At 41.8% G+C, this 16,124-nt stretch overlaps 1 protein-coding gene across 1 annotated transcript in view; it reads right to left on the bottom strand.

Annotated features, from left to right (window-relative positions):
• RAB38 (RAB38, member RAS oncogene family) overlaps positions 1 to 16,124 on the bottom strand; it is a 63,132-nt gene that overhangs the window by 23,463 nt on the left and 23,545 nt on the right. The window contains exon 2 of the mRNA XM_040256529.1: positions 13,971 to 14,251. Coding sequence (XP_040112463.1) covers positions 13,971 to 14,251 — 281 coding nt within the window. The remainder of the gene's footprint in view (positions 1 to 13,970; positions 14,252 to 16,124) is intronic.

Raw genomic sequence — 16,124 nt, 5'->3', positions numbered from 1 at the left:
TCTTACTTAGATATTTTACGGTAAAGATAATATTTGTCTTTCTCTGTCTTGACTTACTTCACTTAGCATGATGATGGCTAGGTCCATCTATGTTGCTGCAAATGGGATTCCATTATTTTTATGACTAATATTCCATTGTGTATATAAACACCACATCTTCTTTATCCATTCATCTGTCAATGGACACTTTAGGTTGCTTCCACGTCTTAGCTATTGTAAATAGTGCAACATTGTAAATCAAGTATATTTCAATAGCAAAAATATTTTTAAAAGATGAGAAACTGTCCTTGCTTTTTAAAACACCCAGGGATTTCTAAAGGTGGCTTCCTTATGCCCCTCTGCACAGACGTGTTAAAAAGAAGCTCCTCCCAGCGGTCTCCTTGGTTCTTCCTTTGGGGACTCTCTTATCCTTGCTAACTCAGAACAAATATCAAGTAAGCTGCCTCATTCGCAGGTAGAGGTAACACCTTCTCCTCCAAGTGCTCTCACAGCCCTGTAGAATCCACTAGTATTTACGGAACTTCCTACTATGTTGTAATTATTCATTTGTATGATTTTTCTTCCAGGAGACTGAGAACGTCTTAATGGGAAGAAACTGTACCCTTCATCACCAGGGCCTCAGTGCTTAGAAAAGTGCCTGGATATACAACAGGTCTTCAAGGAATATATCAGAAATGAATGAAGGAGTGAGTGAGCAAGTGTAAAACAGCTTGTGCATATGAAAATCACCAAAGGACTGTTTTCCAAAAACATACCTCCTCTGCCCCTCCGGATATTTCCGAAATTAGGGCCAAGGCACCGGCAGTATATTTCAGCAAGCTCCTCGGGTATTCCTGATATACGACTCTATCCAAGAATCACATCACTGGAGAGAGTTCTAGCCTAGATCTGTTGTCTAGGCTTCGTTTCTTCAATGAAAATCGCTGAAAAACCTCTCTGCAACTCTGTTTATTAGTTAAAAAATAAAAGACAAATACAATAGTCTGTGTGGCTCAAATGACAATAGCTGAAACCAGTGAGAGGTACATGAGAATTTCAATGAGGAGGAAACTTCTCGATGCTGGTTCTGGGGTATGAAGAAGGAATATGCTGGCTAATAAAATCCACAGGCTGTTGGTAGATTCTTGGGTAGTGTTAGTGGAATCACCAAGCTAAAAACTCTGCAGTTGCTAGTTTGGGCCCAAGGCACTAGGGGGAACAGTCTCCCTCGTCTTCAGTTTTTGTCTCTACCCCCACTTCATGCTGTGGGACGCTGCAATCTCCCTGCTGTGCAAAGTGTCTAGGGAGCTTTCTGGATGAAAGGAGTTACATAATGTGGTATGCTCCTGGGAAATACAGCAATAAATTAATTTTTCTGCTTCTTCTTCACGGTTCTCTAAGGACAGAAATATCCCCACAACAGGCAGAAGAAAGAATAATACAGAAAAAAGAATCTTCTGAATAAGTGCTTGAAAAGCACTGCAGCAGAAAAATTCTGTTTCAGCCAATAAACAGACCAAGTAATCACTGACCAAGTGATCAATGTTCACTTGGATGGGTAATTTCAAAGCGCAGGAGAATTTCAAAGCGCAGCGCAGGAGACAGGTCCATAGAGAAAGAAGTTTAACATATGTGGTAAGAGAGGGGACAGACTACCTGAGAGTCAGTGGCAGATGATGCTTGAGCTGAGTCCTGAAGGAAGAGTGGAGGACAGGTGAATTAACTGTAGGAAGCGTGTTCCAGGAAGCAGGAATTCCAAAATGTGAACAGGGGACTTGATGCAGTTTAGGATCACTAGGGGATAAACAGGTAGGAAGTAGCCAGGGATAGACTCAGAGAGGCAGAGAAGAGCGTCACTATGGGTTTTGTTTTTTGTTTTTTTTTTCGTTTTTGCTCAGGAATTTGGGCTTTCTGAAGGATAAGTAACCTGGTTACTTATGGGAGTATGGATCTTATTCTATGGGAGTATGGATCAAATGTCTGGGTGGATGTGAGGTCTCCCACGAAGATGATCTAATTTGCAGAAGAGCTAATAAATTCCGTTTCCAGCATGTTGGATTTGAAGAGTCATAGAGGTGAGATCTAAGCAGAGATCCAGAGGGACCTGGAAGTCTGAGGTTTGGAAGCAAGCCATGCTGGAGGTAGAGATCCAGGAAGAATGCTGATTCCAGAAGCTAGGTCTGGTATTTAATCATTCTTTGAGTCTGGGAACGGCAACCATGGTTTACTACTGAAAATCAGAGACCAAATAGGACATATCTGTCATGGTCTGCACCCAGGCAACATTTTCATTCCCAAAGGCACTGGATTCTACTTGCTTTTCCCATCCTCCTTCACCTACACTTTTCCATACCCTTTGCCTCTGATGCAGATTAAGTTCCAGACAGGATAGAACCTCAGGAATATCCTTCCTCCTGGAAATCCTGAAAGATAGGCCTTTTTCCTTTAAAAGATTTTTACAGAAATCATTATGATGGACAGATAGGATACGATTTTTAAAAGTGAAAACATGGAAATCTTACAAAGATTTCAGATTTTCCCTGCCTCGAATTTTGATGCCCTGTCTTGGCACCAGGAAACCCATCGAGTTGTTCTGAACTCTTCTACTGTCCTTTAGAACAGAGCTGATACATCCTTTCTTCAGTCTCCACTCTTCCTCTAATTAAGCACATCATTTGCCAGCTTCCAGGTCCTGCTTCCACACCATGAAGGAAGGCAACACACTCCCAGGGGCAACATCTCTCAGTACACGCAAAGATTCTCAAAGGGGATGAGTGGACAGTAACAAACCATCAACAGAGGGGTTGTGCAAAAATCCGAGGAGAGAGTTTTGTTTGACAAGGCTCCCTGTTCCCTTTCTGGGTCTGATACTCTACCCCAACATAAAATTCCTGCCCCAGCTGAATAGAATTTTTTCTCCAGGAGTCCCCTAATCCTAACACATTTTTCTAAAGATATAATTGGAAAGGAATTAAGCAATTGAAGGTGCCATGGGCTGCTTCTAGAACAAGCATCTGTGACTCAGTGGGCAGGATTGCCTGGGAAGCCTCTGAAACTGGGAGCAATTTTTGTACATACGTGTATTTTTTTAAGAGAGAGACCAGCCATTTATTGCATACTAATCTTCCAGACATTTTGTACTTACTATCATTGATTTTTATGACAGCTCCATTTTTCATATGAGAAATAGAGGCTCAGCATGATTAAGTGTTTGGCCCCAAACCACATAACTTTGGGTCCAAGGCGAGAGCCTGACCCCCATCTACATGGCCTCCATGCCCACACTCACCATACTCTGCCTTAGTACCTCTCTGTGCTTCTCAGAGTCTTTTCCCAGGTTCAAAAATCCACAGTGATCCTACAGCCTGGATCCAGCAGAGGAAAAGGTGGATTTTCTGGGCTCAGAGAGACATGGTCTCTCAGAGACTCGTAGCCTGCCTCAGCCTGTAAGCAACACCCATCATCTGGAGGGAGGGCTGAGCCTGCCAGGGTGAGCTGGCCCAGCAGAGGGCCACCACCCAGCAGCAGACGCATAGGCGGCAGAGATGGAGTCCCTTAAGGAAACATCTGTAGAGGCTGTACGGTGTGGGTAGGAAGAGAACAATGATGTGGAAAGTCAGGAATTACCTAAGCTAAAGACCAGAGAAGGATATCTGAAGCAGAAGGAGCTGCATGAAAAAGCAGGGAGATGAATACTGGGAATATTAAAATTCAGATATTAAAGTAGTAGGTGGGTGGCAAACAGAGAAAGCAAAACTCCACCATGAGTCGGACTATGTCCCTTAGCATCAGCTCCTCAGGCAGAGAATCCTTAAAAGGCTACAGAAGCCTCAACAGTTTCTTTTTTTTTATTTTATTATATCTTTATTTATAAATTTATCTTTGTCATTGTAAAAACAACATAATCACACTAAAAGATGAAAACCAGAAAACAAGATCACCCACAATCCCACAATCTAACAACTGATACCATTGGTCAAGAATTATAACTTTTTTAATATAGTTACATACCTGGTAAACAGACAAAACTCAAAAGTCCACCCTACTTGATTTTCCTTAAGAGAAAACTGCCAACCAGCAGGAACTTGTATTCAATTAGTACCTTTTCCTTAGAGGGTTTAGAAAATTCTAATATAAAGCATGATCTATGAGGTTTCTCAGGCTCAGGACTATTGAAATTTGGGGCCAAATCATTCTTTCGGGAAGTGTGTTTGAGGGTGTGTACGGTGCACTCTAGGATGTCTATAAGACACGATGGGAAAACCCAAATGAATTTTTTTGGCCAATGCGATATTTATTGGCCAATGCGATATTTATTGATCAATCCCAGTCTCTAGCCAACCAAGTATCAGTTGCTCCATAAACAGTTATTATATAATAAGGCTAGATTGGAAAAGGCTATAAGATAGTGCAGGGTGGTGGCTGTGTGTACAATTAGCACATCTGGCTTGAAATCCCAACTTTACAACCTCCCAACTGTGAGATCTTTAGCAAGTCATTTATGTTCTCCAATTTAAACTTTAATCCCTTCATCCATAAAACAAGAATAATCAAACGACTTACAAGAATCTTTTAAGGATGAGCTATTACATGTAAAGCCACAAGCACAAAAGAGAAGCAGTTGCTGTTGTAAGACATAATGAGTAGAGGGTCAGATCAGATGATAAATAGTTCAGGCTTTGAAAGCCACAAGGCTGCTGTTGCAACTACTCAACTCTGCACTTGTAGTAGAAAAGCAGCCACAGATAACATGTGCACCAATGAGCATGGCTGTGCTCTGCTAACCCTTCATTTACTATAGAGGGGCAGCCACGTTTGGCCCGCAGGTCATAGCCGCTGACCTCTGCTTTCAGATGTCTAAATTTGAATCAAGAAGTACACTCTACAAAAGATTCTTGAACTGGACTATGAAAACATCAAAGTGATTCCTTGGATAGGCTGAATTTTTTGCATCATGCTGTCTAGTCTACCTCAAGCCAGGTCTGGAGTCTATAACAATTGTCTAGGCATGAGACAGGAAGGACCTGCACCGTGGGTGATACAAACGCGAACCCTGCAGGAGAAGATGGCAATCGCAGCTCCTTGCCTCCCGCACACCCAACTGCGGTAATACCCGCTGAGGGTCTGTCTGTATTTTCCTACAATGGCTTAGTCATCGTTGGAGCCCATCAGTTCAGTTCAGTCGCTCAGTCGTGTCCGACTCTTTGCGACCCCATGAATCGCAGCACGCCAGGCCTCCCTGTCCATCACCAACTCCCGGAGTTCACGCAAACTCATGTCCATCGAGTCCGTGATGCCATCCAGCCATCTCATCCTCTGTCGTCCCCTTCTCCTCCTGCCCCCAACCCCTCCCAGCATCAGGGTCTTTTCCAATGAATCAACTCTTTGCATCAGGTGGCCAAAGTATTAGAGTTTCAGCTTCAGCATCAGTCATTCCAGTGAACACCAGGACTGATCTCCTTTGCAGTCCAAGGGACTCTCAAGAGTCTTCTCCAACACCACAGTTCAAAAGCATCAATTCTTTGGTGCTCAGCTTTCTTCACAGTCCAACTCTCACATCCATATATGACCACTGGAAAAACCATAGCCTTGACTAGATGGACCTTTGTTGGCAAAGTAATGTCTCTGCTTTTTAAAATGCTATCTAGGTTGGTCATAACTTTCCTTTCAAGGAGTAAGCATCTTTTAATTTCATGGCTGCAATCACCATCTGCAGTGATTTTGGAGCCCAGAAAAATAAAGCCAGCCACTGTTTCCACTGTTTCTCCATCTATTTGCCATGAAGTGATAGGACCAGATGCCCTGATCTTAGTTTTCTGAATGTTGAGCTTTAAGCCAATTTTTCACTCTCCTCTTTCACTTTCAATAGGCTTTTTAGTTCCTCTTTACTTTCTGCCATAAGGGTGGTGTCATCTGCATATCTGAGGATATTGATATTTCTCCCGGCAATCTTGATTCCAGGTTGTGCTTCTTCCCATATTACCTAGCAAATAATTAGCATAGACCTAGAAAACCTCTGGAGAATTAATTAGCTAAAGTTAAAAATTAAAATGTTATTCTTAATTTATACTGACTCCTAAACAGATGAGTTGCTTGAATTTGAGACTCATACTTAAGCTACTCTCAGTTTCAAGCAATGATTCCATTTTTCATGCAGGGCATTAAGAATCTGTCAGAAATGATGATGCAAACAGTTGTACCACAGACTAGTGGTCACTGTATGAAATGATCATGACTCTTAACCATTGGCACCATTTCCTGTAAATACCTGTAGATACCTTCTAACTTTGCTCTAGTTTTGGATTTTCAGATTGGGCCTGCCCTTTTATGTTCCTAAGGACAACCAGCTTTAAGAAGATTGGTTAAAAATGCCAGGTTAAACATGTTGTACCCCAACCGAGTCAGGGGAGGCACAGCCTACAACTCCACATAGTCTTTGGAGACAGATGCCTAAAATGTGGCATATCTACTTCCCATAGCGAATTCTGACATTTTAGGAACAGGAAACTAAAAGCATGCTCTGAGCCCAGAAAAGGTTTAATATACATTGTTCACAGCACAGACTTAAACAGTCATTCGATATAAATTGTGTTGAATCAATGAATGCACCAGTGACTATTAAGAATTTTTTCATGGATTGACATTTAAAATTTGGGAGTAAGCCATGGCTTACTCCTCGATTGAAAAATAAAAGGATTTTTTAAGAATAATGTCCTATACTCAATTCATTAAAAAATGAATTAGAATAACCATCTACCCATACCCAAGCTCAGCAATGCATTTCCGGTTTGTATAAATGCATTGTATTTCTAATTACATATTTTCTAAAAGCCTATAAAAATAAATGATGTGTGATCCTACCCTTCAAGCAGTTTCTAGAAAACGAGCCACTTAACTGCTGCTTATTTCAGCTTTCAGAGCAATTAAAAAATAATAATGATAATGAATAAAAGCTTACTAAACAACTAAATACAGGGATTTCCCTGGCAGTCCAGTGGTTATGAGTTGGCCTTCCAATGCAGGAGGTGAGGCTTTGATCCCTGGTCAGGGAGCTAAGATTCCACATGACTCAGGGTCAAAAAACCAAAAGGTAAAACAGAAGCAATATTGTAACAAATTCAAAACAGTTTTAAAACAATAGGAGGAAATACAGAAAACACTCCCTTTACAAGAGAATTCTAGGCCAGCATTTCCTTACTGTTGTTGCTCAGCTGTGTCTGACTCTCCGACCGCATGGACTACAGCATGCTAGGCTCCGCCATCCGCACTATCTCCCGGAGTTTGCTCAGATCCATGTCCGTTGAGTCGGTGATGCTATCCAACCACCTCATTCTCTGCTGCCCTCTTCTCCTTTTGCCTTCAGTCTTTCCCTTTCACAGCATTTCCTTAAAGTGTTCTGCTAAGTCACTTCAGTCGTGTCCGACTCTGTGTGACCCCATAGACGGCAGCCCACCAGGCTCCCCTGTCCCTGGGATTCTCCAGGCAAGAACACTGGAGTGGGTTGCCATTTCTTTCTCCGGTGCATGAAAGTGAAAAGTGAAAGGGAAGTCGCTCAGTTGTGTCTGACCCGTAGCGACCCCATGGACTGCAGCCCACCAGGCTCCTCTGTCCATGGGATTCTCCAGGCAAGAGTACTGGAGTGAGGTGCCGTTGCCTTCTCCGTAAAGTGTTCTATTAGTTTGTCAGTGTTCTATGTGGCCAAAAATAATTTACAAACTGATGCCTGAGAGAGTGTACTTTGGAGGAGATAATACAAAAAAATACCACTACAAGTGTGACACACTATCGTTTTAGAAATCCACACTAATTAGAGACATATCTTGATTTTGAAATCTTAATCTAAGAAGAAACAAAAAGTGTCTGTTAGAATCAAAGAAGTAAGGTAATAACTATATAGCTTTAGGGAAATTGCCTAGGTTTCATCTCAACTTTTTTTTAATTGTAATAACATTATTACTTACTCTATAGGATCATGCCGGGATTGAATGAGTTCATACACATAAAAATTTCTACACAAAGTTAACATTCAGCAAACAGGAAGAACCTAGACATTGTTATTACTAGAGATTCAGCATGTGCCTAAGATATCAAAGGCCTGAGAATTCCAACAGCAAAGGGGACAGTGAAGTTGGTTTTCTCAAATCCATCTGATCATGTATATTAATTTGAATTTTCAGTCATAAGACTCAGAAGCCAGTGCTAGCTAAACATGAAATCATTTATTCAAGGCATGTTAGGTTGCTTGCAGAATTACTCAGTAGCCTACAGAAAAGTAGTCTAGAAAAACCAGATTTAGCCTAAGCTTCCAGAAACTCAGATCCCATATAGAACAAGTGTGACGAGAACACAGCTACCAACCACCACTGAACACTAGGTCCTGTCATCTGCAAAGCTCTGAGGAACTCAACTTGAATGCAGTTGTTCCTGGGGCCGGATCTTGATTCTGCATCCAGCATAGGACTCAGCAAACCACACTCTCTCCCAAGAATGGAAGTCTGTTCTGCCACCACCCTTCACAGAGGGGGCAAAAAACGGGTTCTGCATTGTCCCTTCATCCTCTAGTTGCTCACTTATGAATCAGTCTGTAGGTGGAATCTAGGTCATATGTCTGTTTTCTAGCTGCAAAGAAAGCAAAAGAAGAAAGTTTTATGGGCTCTCCCTGGGGAGGTGAGCCTTCCCTGGCGAGAAGCTCCCTAAAGATAACAAATGCGTTTTCAACAGTTACCGGAAACCCAAAACACATGAAAAATAGGTGTTTCACTGCACCATGAAACCCCTATTTGTTGTTCAGTTGCTAAGTTGTGTCTGACTTTTTGTGACCCCATGAACTGCAGAACGCCATGCTTCCCTGTCCTTCACCATTACCCAGAGTTTGTTCAAACTCTTGTCCATTGGGTTTGTGATACCATCCAACCATTTCATCCTCTGTTGCTCCCTTCTCCTCCTGCCTTCAATCTTTCCCAGTATCAGGGTCTTTTCCAATAAGTAGGCTCTTCGCATTAGGTGGCCAAAGTATTGGAGTTTCAGCTTTAGCATCAGTCCTTCCAAAGAACACTCAGGGCTGATCTACTTTAGAATGGACTGGTTGGATCTCCCTTCAGTCCAAAGGACTCTCAAGAGTCTTCTCCTCCCCCTAAAAGCTACTAATGTCTTATAGAGAATACTACTGGGTATATTCCTTCCCTTAGCAGGCCACACATCAACATCTTGCTTTTTAGTTGTAGGGAAGAGACTAAAATTCAATCGAGTTTAATGTCAGAAAGTTTCTTCTAGGGTACCCATTGATCTTAGAATATTCTGAGATCGAGGGTGGGCCTAAAGGTCACTATAAATTGTATAGAAACAGACAAGGAAATCTGCCAGAAGTAGAGCATACCGTGGAGGCTGCATGAACAGAAGACACTGCAGTTCTTTCTGAGATTGTTCTTGTGGCCACTCGGGGAGATCCCACCCGCCCCATTCTTTCCCATCTACATGGCATTTTCCTGGTGTCCTGCTTCTGAACACAACCTCACGGGAACCACTACAGCATAAGAGTAAGATGGAGCAGCCTGGGAAGGACTGAGATGCAGAAACAGACCCTTCTTCTGAGTGCAGCTTTTGTGAGCATCAGAGTAAGCTACAGATGATGACACCCACAAGGGCAGATGGGCTATGGGAACAAGCGATTGAGACAAGGTGGGATGTGTGTGCGGTGAGATCAGACATAAAACATCCAGGGACCCCTGGGTTGCTTAATCTCATAGAAACTCTGAAAGGTAATTGGATCCGGCCATAGCGTGAATCCAAAGGAAGTAGCTTTGGAGATTCAGGCAAAAAGCATCAAGAAGGCACCAGGTAAATGGAGCAGAAGGTCAGGGGGCTCCATCAGCCATTGATATGGGCTCAAAAGATAGGATTCTCAGTCTTGGGAATGCTCTAGCAAGAGCAGGCCAGGGCCCTCATTCTAAATAGACAAATCTACCAAAGCATATTATAAATACCGGGCTTGGACACAAAAATGCATAAGAGCCATTATTAGAGATAAGGTATGATGTGGACAGTGCGATGCATCAGAGTTCCTGACCTACAGGTTGACCAATTAAATTAAATTACAGACCAGAAACGGAGGTGTTAAAAATAATTGTGCTAGGATCCTAAGCATAAATCAGGAAGGTTCCAGAAAATGGGACATATGCTCACCCCAGTTATATGTTACCTGGCTGTAGTGAATCCCCAGGCAGAATTCAACTAAACATGGCTAAGAAAAGAAGATAATGCAAAGGCTGAAAACTAAAGAAAACCTGACTTAGGAGACTGCTTTTCTTTTCCTTCCTTTGCTTTTGGTATTTGAAGAGATGATGTGAAAAACCAAAGATGCTAGCAAACATTTACTTTTAATTTTTTTTTTCCCCTCTCTTAATTCACAGCCAGAGGGTACCATGCTTATTCCAGCAACAGCACACGGCCTGAAAATTCTTGCAGAAAGTTTCTTGAGAAGATTAAAGAGCAAGAGGTCAAATTTACTTTGGCAGTGGGGTCAGCAGCAGAAAGGAGGCTTGTCTAAAGAACAAGCTCCTCTAACATCCTGCTACTTTCAGCTTCGGGCATGGCCAAACTGCTGATGATACCCACAGGATTTGTGCAAGAGGCGCCGGGAGAACAAAGCCAGAGGCTGTGGACGTTAGCTCATTAGAAGTTTTGGAAACACTAAAAAAAAGAAAATCAGATGTTTATCACCAGACTGATACTGATGTGACCCAAGAGGACTCAAGTTGTTAGGAGAGACACTTTTCTAAGACAAAGATCTTTATGGGAAATGTTCCCCGGGCCCGAAGGTAATCAAAGAATGAATTGGTGGCTGCCTCCAAATGCTGCCATCTTAGCTTCAGGCAGACAGTCTGAGCTGGGCCTCTGTTTTGTAAATGCTGAAATACTATCCTCAGAAAGGAAGCAGAGCTTTATCAGAGATCTTAAAAATAAAAAGACTTTGGGAACAATTTGACTAATCAAGGATGCAGGATTGTTCCTGCACACCTCGTGTCAGCTTTGAAAACCAGCCCGGCTCTGGGAAACCATTTTCATTATCAGGACATCCGGAAGGACAATTTCAACCGCAGTATGCTTGGAGGGAAGAGAGGTGTAGGTTCTGCCTTCTACAGTGAGGCCTTGTACCCTCTTGGTCATATTAGCCGTTCAATGCCCTTTAGCCTTGGAAAACTCCCTCCGCCCTCTCTCTGTACAAAGCTTCTCTTCAAAGTTTACACTTTCGGGGATTTGGAGGATTAGAAATCCAGCATTGAAGTGCATGTGGGTCAGCCAGGCCTGAAGTTAATTAACATCATGCCCTTAAGTAGAGTTTGACACTGCAATCATTGAGCAAGGAATGTCAGCGTGAAGTGAAAGAAAGTCCTTGTCCCACAAGACATTTCAGCCCTCCCCACAAATTCACAGGCCTCTTCCTTCCTTTTCTCTTATTTTTCTGTTGGTACTTATTGGCTGTCCAATATATATTGGATATATCCATATATTTTTACTTAGCTTTTGTTGTTATTGTTATACATGAAGTCAGGATCCTGTTTCATAAATTTCTCTGTTCCCAGTGCCTGGTATATAACAGGCATTCCATAACATTGGCTGAATGAAAGAATGATGGATCTAAATATATCCTTATATAATATGAGTCATTCGATATAGACTGCCCTCCAGGTGTAAGGTAATTAATTGAGAAAAGGAGTTCTCCAAAACTTTGGTCTTCTACCCTTGTGCCTAGAGGCTTCTGGGCTGGAGACTCTTGGGAAAGAAAGGAATTTGAAAGAATATTCAAAATCTGTGGAATGAAGTTGAGTATGGGGCTAAGGAATGGGTAAATGGATGTATTCACCCACATTTTGGATTTTTTTAAAAGCCAGACTAACACCCAATAACCAGACTATTAAAAATGTCCTATTTCTGGGACTTCCATGGCGGTCCAGCAGTTAAGACTCTGCTTCCAATGCATGTGGCACAGGTTCGATCCCTGGTCAGGGAACCGAGATTCCATGAGCCACTTGGTGTGGGGGATGGTGGGCAGGTGGGGAGGGAGGAGGGGATAGTGTTTCTTAAATGTTCACTTAATCACATCCGCGAGTACTACTTGGCTGATGTATCTTTACAACAGTAAATTCTTGAAACAAACAGACATGGTTCAATGGGAGCCAGGAAATAGAAAACAGGTACTGTGTCCCAAATCTAAGGAAAAAATCCTCAAAAATAATAAGGAAAACAAAGGGTTTTAAAAGGAAAAAGGGGGAAGCACGTACAAGCATGCTGAGGCCTCAAGAAGGAAAACAAGGAACCAAGAAGTAAAACTTTCTAAACATAAGGCCAACTTAGAGGCAGCCCTGGGAGAAGGCGGGCACTGAGACCCGCCCCCAAAGACTGAACCAAGAGGTCAGATAAGAGGCATCACCGCCTCCTGCCCCGGCGCCTCCCACCCCGAGCAGTTCAGTCTTCCTGCTCAAGTTTTCACTGTAGTGATAGTCTCACATCAGGTTTTTCTCTGTAATCTCTACAGCCATTACCTTAGCTCAAGGCTTTGTCGTTTTCTCGTAAGAATGCAATAACTACCATGTCGATCTGCCTTTCCAGAGTCCCCAAGGACAAATCTGGCCACTCTACGCTCTGGTATAAGATCCTTCAGAAGCTCCTACTCAGCCTATTTCCTAGTGGCTCAGACGGTAAAACTTCTGCCTGCCACGCGGGAGACCTTGGTTCAATCCCCGCGTCGGGAAGATCCCCTGGAGAAGGAAGCGGCAACCCACTCCAGCATTCTTGCCTGGAAAACCCCATGGACGGAGGAACCTGGTGGGTTACAGTCCATGGGGTCGCAAAGAGTTGGACACAATTGAGTGACTTCACTTTCTTTCTTTAAGCCTATTTAAATGATGTCCATTCAAGCTGTAGTTCCAAACCGTGCGCTCAAAGGTTCACAGCAAGGCCTAGGTGTTAATTTCCCTCAGTACAGAGACAATGCCTATCTTACTCAAAGATGAATCCCAAACAATTAGCACAGTGCCTGTGCTCCACAAGTATACAATATGTGTATTCCACAAATAAATAAGTAGAAAAATTGTGATTTACAACTATGCGGAATGCAATCTTAGTAATAGAAAACATACATATATATATATGCACATAGAGAATATCAGAAAAACATATTAAACCATTTACTTTTAATTTATGATTTTTAAATTTTTTTTCAAAATCTATGACGAAGCTATCTTTCTCTCTGATACTGACACAGAGAGAAAGGGAGCAGAGTAAATGTTGTGCCCCTGATACGTTAGATAACAGCGTGGGGCACAGAGGGGAGTGTCAGCCTCTCACCAGCTCACACTGGATTCTGCGTCTTCCAGCCCTGACTCTGCCCGCACTTCCTGCTACTGGCTGCCACCAGGAGGGTGAGCAGTGCCAAGCCACACTATGTTCCTTACAGGTGTATTTGCCATCCACTCACTCTCTGCCCACTGTTCCAACATTCCCAATGTGCTTGTTCTGTGCTTTGGCCATCTTTTCATTTCTAGGGCAAAACACAGTTCCTGATACACAGTGAAACATATTAAGTGTTGATGGAGTCAACTAATACTTGAGTAAAGCACTGACACTGAAGGTGAAGCTTGTTTCTTTCATTGACTAAAATCATTCTTACCTACGAGGGCTATTGTGAGGCCTAAATGAGAAAACACAAAAATCCCATGACATATCATAAGCACTCCACACATGAACACAGTTATTGAATACTGTCAGTGTGATCACATACAGGTTGCTTTGCTGCCTTAGCCACAAACACCTTAAATTGTGGGTCACAGTTGCACCCATCCCCTTGAAATGAGAAAGAGCTTAAAGCAGTTTGAGAACTACAAATCACTAAACAAACATATACTATCATTATGGTAATAATGATGATGATTATATGCCATTTTCTTTGTGAATCCTGCCTACAATAAGTTTATCCTTTAAGGTCACATTACCTTTGCCGATGTTTCAAACCATCCCACGAAACCATGCTCCTTGCAGAACTGGTCCATCTTGAGGCCATTGTTCAGGAGCACATCCTTCCCCTGGTCACATTTGTTGGCCAACAAAACCACTGAAACTGGTTTGCCGTTAGGGAGACTTAACTTTGAGTCCAAGTCGTTCTTCCACTTTGTCACTGCTTCAAATGTAGCTGGCCTGGTGACATCGAAGACAATAAATGCGCCCATAGCTTCTCGGTAATAGACCCGTGTCATGTTTCCAAATCTTTCTTGACCTATCACCAAAAAGAAACAGAAATCAAAAATTCATTTCTGTTGTAAACTGAATCATACATTGGACCCTAACAAGGCTTCCAGAATGAGCAGATCACTCCGTAAAGTGTTTCATTGCTTATCTATAAAAAAAATGCACTAAATACACGACCAGGATACTCTTGTTTAGGGTTTTTTTTTTTTTTTAATCCCAAGGGGATTCATTCATGTAATAAGTAATTATTGAAATATCCTTGGACCATGTAACACTCCAGGACTGTGCTAATACAGTATACCCCTAGCACATATGCCTACCTTGGTTTAATTAAAATGAAACAAAATTTAAAATTCAGTTCCTCAATCACATTTCAAGTGTTCAATAGCCATATGTGGTTGTGGCTACAGTATTAGACGCACCAATAGAGAACATTTTCATTATCATAGGATGCTCTATTGGACAGTACTGTCCTAAATATTTGGAATACAATGATTAAAACGTGAAAATACCTCCCATCATGGAGTTTACATTTTAGTGGGACAATTAGTACTAATTAGATTAGCATGTTACAAAGGCATCCGCAGTCAACTCCTATTAAGGATAATAGGACATTCACTAACCATCAGAAATATGATTTCCATAAATAATCATGAAGGTACAACTAATATTCCCATTTTAAAGTAAGACCAAGAGAGGCTAAGTAACTTCTTCAAATTATATAGATGCAGGCTTAAGAAGTTACAATCCAAAGTTGAGCTTTTCGAATCCAAAGCTCATAGTCATTTACCAACAATGAATACCCTCAGTTGCTAAACCATAGTCTTGTACTATCTCTCCCCTGGGTTTATGTACCAGAAGTGTCCCATTCAACTCAACTGAACAGAACACATGTTTATCCATCGATGCCAGTTTCTGAGCTACATGCTAGGAATACGACAGTGAACTAGATGACCTAAACCCTTAACTAGTCTGCAATCTATTGGATAAGGAAAACCTTCTGACATATAAATACATTGTTGTTGTTGTGAAAGTGGCTCAGTCATGTCCGACTCTTTGCGATCCCATGGATTATACAGTCCATGGAATTCTCCAGGCCAGAATACTGGAGTGGGTAGCCTTTCCCTTCTCCAGGGGATCTTCCCAATGAACCCAGGTCTCCCACACTGGAGGTAGATTCTTTACCAGCTGAGCTACAAGGGAAGCCCATAAATACATAAATAAATAAATGGATTGGTCTTATTTAGACCAATCAGCTAGAATCAGTTTTGTTCTGATTCTTAATTTTCTAAATGAATATTAGCAAGTTTCTTAAACACAATAAGTTTAGCCTTCCTCATCTGCAAAACAGAAGTAATAATATGTACCTCACAGGGCTGTTACATGGATGAAAAGAACTGATGTATGCAGAGCACCCAGCACAGTCCCTTGCAACTAGCTGGTACTTGAGCTTTCCCTCCCTTTCTCCAGCATGTTAAAAAATTATAAAAGACAATATGACAAAGGTAGTGAAATCAGAGTTCTAGACCAGAGTTTATGAAAGAACATTACAGGAATTTGAGCTGATCAACAAATATGGAAAAAATCCTATTGCTTGTAACTCTGTCCACAAGTAATTGCTGAAGATGGGAGATACTGAAGACTGGGTTTATGTTTTCTGAACCCCAAACTCCAGAAGTGTATGACCAGGCAGAGTTATTTTATTGTGATTTGGGAACTTCTTCGTGTTCAGAGTTTTATAAAGTTTCAGAAATTATAACAAAGTCAAGTGTGTATTGAAAAAGCCAACTTCTCTTTCAAAAAAAAAAAATGCTGAAACTGGCATGTGCCTGTAGGTCAATATACCTCTAAGGACACTTAACATTTCCGTTCAAGGTTTTGTGACGGTGAGTTTTAATTCA

This window comes from Oryx dammah, unplaced genomic scaffold (assembly GCF_014754425.2).
Source record: "Oryx dammah isolate SB20612 unplaced genomic scaffold, SCBI_Odam_1.1 HiC_scaffold_15, whole genome shotgun sequence".
Classification (NCBI taxonomy): domain Eukaryota; kingdom Metazoa; phylum Chordata; class Mammalia; order Artiodactyla; family Bovidae; genus Oryx; species Oryx dammah.
This window is presented reverse-complemented; position numbering and strand designations above follow the sequence as displayed.